General features: G+C 40.5%; 1 protein-coding gene across 2 annotated transcripts; it reads right to left on the minus strand.

Annotated features, from left to right (window-relative positions):
• Positions 1–1,465: 1,465 nt before the first annotated feature.
• Positions 1,466–4,448, minus strand: LOC125512139. 2 transcript variants are annotated; one of them, XM_048677218.1, is made up of 3 exons: positions 2,337–4,448; positions 2,126–2,236; positions 1,466–1,898 (listed from the first exon to the last, which is right to left on the minus strand). In XM_048677218.1, the coding sequence occupies exons 1-3, from the start codon at positions 2,348–2,350 to the stop codon at positions 1,622–1,624; spliced, it is 402 nt and encodes a 133-aa protein (XP_048533175.1). In that variant the 5' UTR covers positions 2,351–4,448; the 3' UTR covers positions 1,466–1,621. Both variants share the same exon structure in this region; 1 of them encodes a protein (XP_048533175.1).
• Positions 4,449–4,464: the final 16 nt, after the last annotated feature.

A 4,464-nucleotide genomic window follows, 5' to 3' on the forward strand; every position in this document is an offset into this window, starting at 1 on the left:
TTCCTCGCGCACGCGCTCAGGCCCAGGCCTAGACAATCCTGAGCAGCTTTCCTCTTCGCCGATCCAGAAGTTGGAGGCATCTTCTCAGCAGGACCGATTGATCGCCTCCACAGAGAATCTTTCATTGATGCAGCGATGCGTTGATCCTTGCCGGTATTATATGGGTGCTTGTCCATGGTATCCCCTGAAAACACATATCATTACGCATAGTCCAAATGCTTCAAATAGTAGCAACACAGGCAATATTGACAACAGATTTCTTATTATTCACATTCCAAAAGGAAGACAATTCAGCCATGTTATTAGGGATACTGAACTCAAAAGAGTCAGCCATATCACTCCAAATCTGTCTAGCAATTACACATTCAAAGAACAGGTGGCAAACTGATTCCTCCTCATCACAGAATAAGCATTTTAAGTTATCCACCACCCTTCTTTTGTTCAAATTGTCCCTGGTAAGAATTTTATTATTAAAAGCTAGCCACAAAAAGACTAGATACTTGTGAGGTACAACAATCTTCCAAAAGTTTTTCCAGACATGAGTAGAAACTCCACCCCAGTTAATCATGAAATAAAAGGATTTAACCAAGTAAGTCCCTGGCGCTTCTAAAAGCCAAACAGGTTGGTCCTCTTCGTTAGATAGGGTTTTGGTTGACCTGATCCGAGCCATCTCTCCATGAATTCAGTCCCCACACATCTACTGAAAGTAAGTTTTAGATTGAGGCCATCCCATATCTAAATATTTTTTGCAAACGTAAAAAAATAGAATAAAATTAGATGCGCTCATTGTCACACCTAAATGCTACCTGCAAATTTTTACCGGAAAAGCTTAATCTTATTTTTTTACCGAACGAAGCACTATTATTCCGTTTTGCGTGAAAATTGTCAAACACGCTATGTGAGGCTAACATGAACATCCAAACACAAAAAATCTGAATTTTATAAATTTATTTACATTTTTTTAATTTACTGTTTGTCCAGAAGCATGTGCTCCCAAGAGCCAAAACGACCCTCTGGAACCCTCATGTGAGATTAGTATAAGCACAAAGGATGAAAAGATGTCAATCAAATGGCTAAGGATGTCGACTTGAAATATAACCTGACCCCCTTGATAGTTTAAGGGTGAATTCCATATATGCCACTCAAAACTTGCCCGTACCCTCACATGCCATTGAAAATTTCCCTCCCCTAAATATGCCACTGAAAACTTGCACTGCGTACAGATATGCCCCTATCGCGAGTTGACTGTTAGTTGACTGTTAAGTGGCAGTTGAAAAGACGATTTTACCCCTGAACATACCTTGTGACCATTTAGCCAAATGATATACTGATTTCTATTGTATTCCATTTCAATAATTTTTACATGAATATAAGATGAGCGATGAACTTTTTAATTAATTTCAGCATGAAAGTACAAAACAAGTAAAATAATGTTAGTACAAAAAACAAAATTTCGGCAGCATTTTCGCTTAATTAGCATAGAATCACAATTTGCATCTCATGAGCAATATACCCTCACAAACATCAAATTTGTTACAAGACCATATTGGTTCATCACAACACAAAACAGAGAGGTCTCAACATGTTTTAATGTCAAACATACACCGAAACAGAGCACACACTACAAGTCCAATCTAACAGGTGCTCTTTTGCTCCTAGTGCTCATAGCTGGGCTATGAGATGTCCTTTTGCTTCTTGTACCCATGGCTGGGCTATCATGTGGAGCAACTTCGCTGCATTTTTCTTTGCCTTTTGGTGTCTGCTCTCCAATAGCAACAACTCGTGAGGCAATCTTCTCTTTGGCAGCCTTACCCTTTCCCTTTCGCGGCGCACTCTTCTTAGATTTTTCCTTTTGTTCCCCAGAAGCATGTTTTGGTTCTTTAGAACCCTTGATAGATCTGTACACATAATGTTTATCTGGTAAGCACATTGCATGGTTCTGAAAGGTGCAGATCAGCAACTAACAAATATAGATGGAGATATACTTCACTAAACTAGAACTTGGGCCAACATCCTCATTTATTTGAGAAACTAGATCAGTGCTGTTTTTAGATATCAAAAGATTAACCAATGTTGTGCAATGTTGACAGGAGTATAAGGACACGCAAGTTTAATGCAATCTTACCTAGATGGGTATACCATGACCGGAGCAGTTGTAGAAGCACATGCAACTACCATGGCCGCCTCAGGGTCCTGTATGGCACTCTTCTTCTTTCTCCTCTTCTTTGGTGGCCCCCTTAAAACAAAACAGGGTTATAAAATCAGAAAATGTAAATTCAGGAAAAGTAAATACAAGAAAAGTAAATACATGCAGTAAATATAGGAAAAGTAAATACCTTTCAAGAAGCATAGCTGCCTTTTGTTCAGGATCACCATCTCTACAACTGTGCCAATGGTGCCCATATCGTTTACAGATTGGGCATTTGTGAGCCCCTTTTGACCTTTCTTTGGATCCTTTGTATCTATTCTTTCTTCGTCTCCCCGCTACGCTCTTTAGTATAGGTGGTTCTAGGAAGAAGCCATGATCACATTTGGGCCATTGAGACTTGTCAACCAATCCAGGAATGATATGCTCATATGCAGCCCTAAACTTTTCCACACTATAACAATCATCAACATAATCCTCTATAGACCCTCGAACATGCCCAATGAATGCAATAGCATGCACACAAGGCTATCCGCAAACCTGCCACTCTCTACAAGTGCAAGTCCACTTGCTGAGATTGACAACATGCCTATAACCACTCCCAGCCTTGCACTGCACTTCAGCTTCAGTGTCACTAGTTCTTGTTACCCGAAATGTCAAACCTCTGCTCTTCTCATGCAATTATTTCACAATGTGTGGCATAATTCTGCCTTTCCATTTCCTAGAAACCTTCCTTCTCTTATGCCACATGATCATTTGCTCGTGCCTCATCTTGTCAATGAATTCTGGAAGATGCATTCCTTTGTAAGGCTTGATCCATTTGTTGAAGGATTCAACAAGATTATTGGTCACATAGTCCACCTTTGAGAGTGTCGTGAACTGGCTCCTGGTCCATAACCTTATGTGATTCTTTTGCAAGTAGGATATTGCTGTTGGCCTTGCTTGTTGAATAGCTGTTATGTGCTTGTTAAAATGATAAGAATTCCATGCATATGCGGCTGGCCAAAGGTGATCATCATATACCTTGCCTCGAAACTTCTTAAAATTCTTTACCAAGTGCCACATACACTCCCTATGTTCAGCCATAGGGAATATGTCAGCTACAGCTCCATCAATACCCTTTCCCGCATCATTGCAAATCATGAGACCTTCTGGTGTGCCAATAGCATCTTTAAGCCTCTCCATGAACCAAGCCCAGTTTTCCTTTGTCTCGGAGTCGATTACTCCAATAGCAAGAGGATACATCCAATTGTGGCCATCTACAGCAACTGCGGCTGCCAATTGACCTTTGAATTTGCCTGTCAAGAAAGTGTTGTCAATAGCCAAATATGGCCTACAACCTGTAAGAAAACCATCTATGCATGGCTTTAATGCAAAGAACAGCTTTGTGAACCTTCTCGCTCCAAGCGATACTTCATGATCAATGACAAAAGAGCTACCAGGGCAAGACTTATCAATTTCTGCCTTGTAGCTATACAACTTGTCAAAACTTTGATCCCATGATCCATATAACTCCTCAAGTGCTTGCTCCTTTCCCTTGTATACCCTCTTGTAGGGCACGGTCATATGGTACTTTTCACTGATCTTGGTCTGCAATGCAATGGGTCCCAAACTAGAATCTTCATGGAGCCAAACTTTGACTCTATTAGCCACCCAATTCTGGTTTGTATGTTTGGATGTTTCATCTTGTCTTGTGCTTGAGCATGTGTGACCATGTTTGTTTACCACCACCTTGATGCTACCCTCATCCATCCTAGCGGCATGAATTCTCCACTTGCAATTCTCATCACAACAATGGGCCCTGAATCTCGAAGGATCAGTCTTGTCAATTTGAAAATCGAATTCACGTGCAATTGCATGTTAAGCTATTACCACTCTAAACTCATGCATGTCACTATATACTGTGCCCTCTGTCATTGGTGGATTTTCCCTATCATATGAAAAATCTGGAAGGTCAACGGGCTCAGCATCTTTAATTTCATCCTCCTCATCCTCTGATATGTCATCATCAGAAGATTTTTCCCTATCGTCGGGCACAAAGTTAGGATCTTTACAAGGCACATCACTAGCATCACCTTCATTGTCACTATCATCTGAGTACATGTCTTCCTCGTTTACACCAACATGTCCATTTTCCTCAAATGGATTTGCTAAGTCAGTTCCAACTAAGGGACATCCACTCCAACACTCTCTTCTATTGGCCATTCAGGTTTATCAGGTCTAGCATTGACATTATGAACTGTAATCCTCATCTCAATTGTTTTTTAACTACCAAACTTAGCAAACATAGCAAGCATGTCATGGTCAGTACTTAATTC

The sequence above is a fragment of the Triticum urartu genome, chromosome 6 (genome assembly GCF_003073215.2).
Source record: "Triticum urartu cultivar G1812 chromosome 6, Tu2.1, whole genome shotgun sequence".
Lineage (NCBI taxonomy): Eukaryota > Viridiplantae > Streptophyta > Magnoliopsida > Poales > Poaceae > Triticum > Triticum urartu.

Coding starts and splice junctions, on each gene's coding strand:
- LOC125512139 (XM_048677218.1), bottom strand. Junction 1,899..2,125: donor GTCATGGTATACCCATCTAG/GTAAGATTGCAT, acceptor TTATGTGTACAG/ATCTATCAAGGGTTCTAAAG.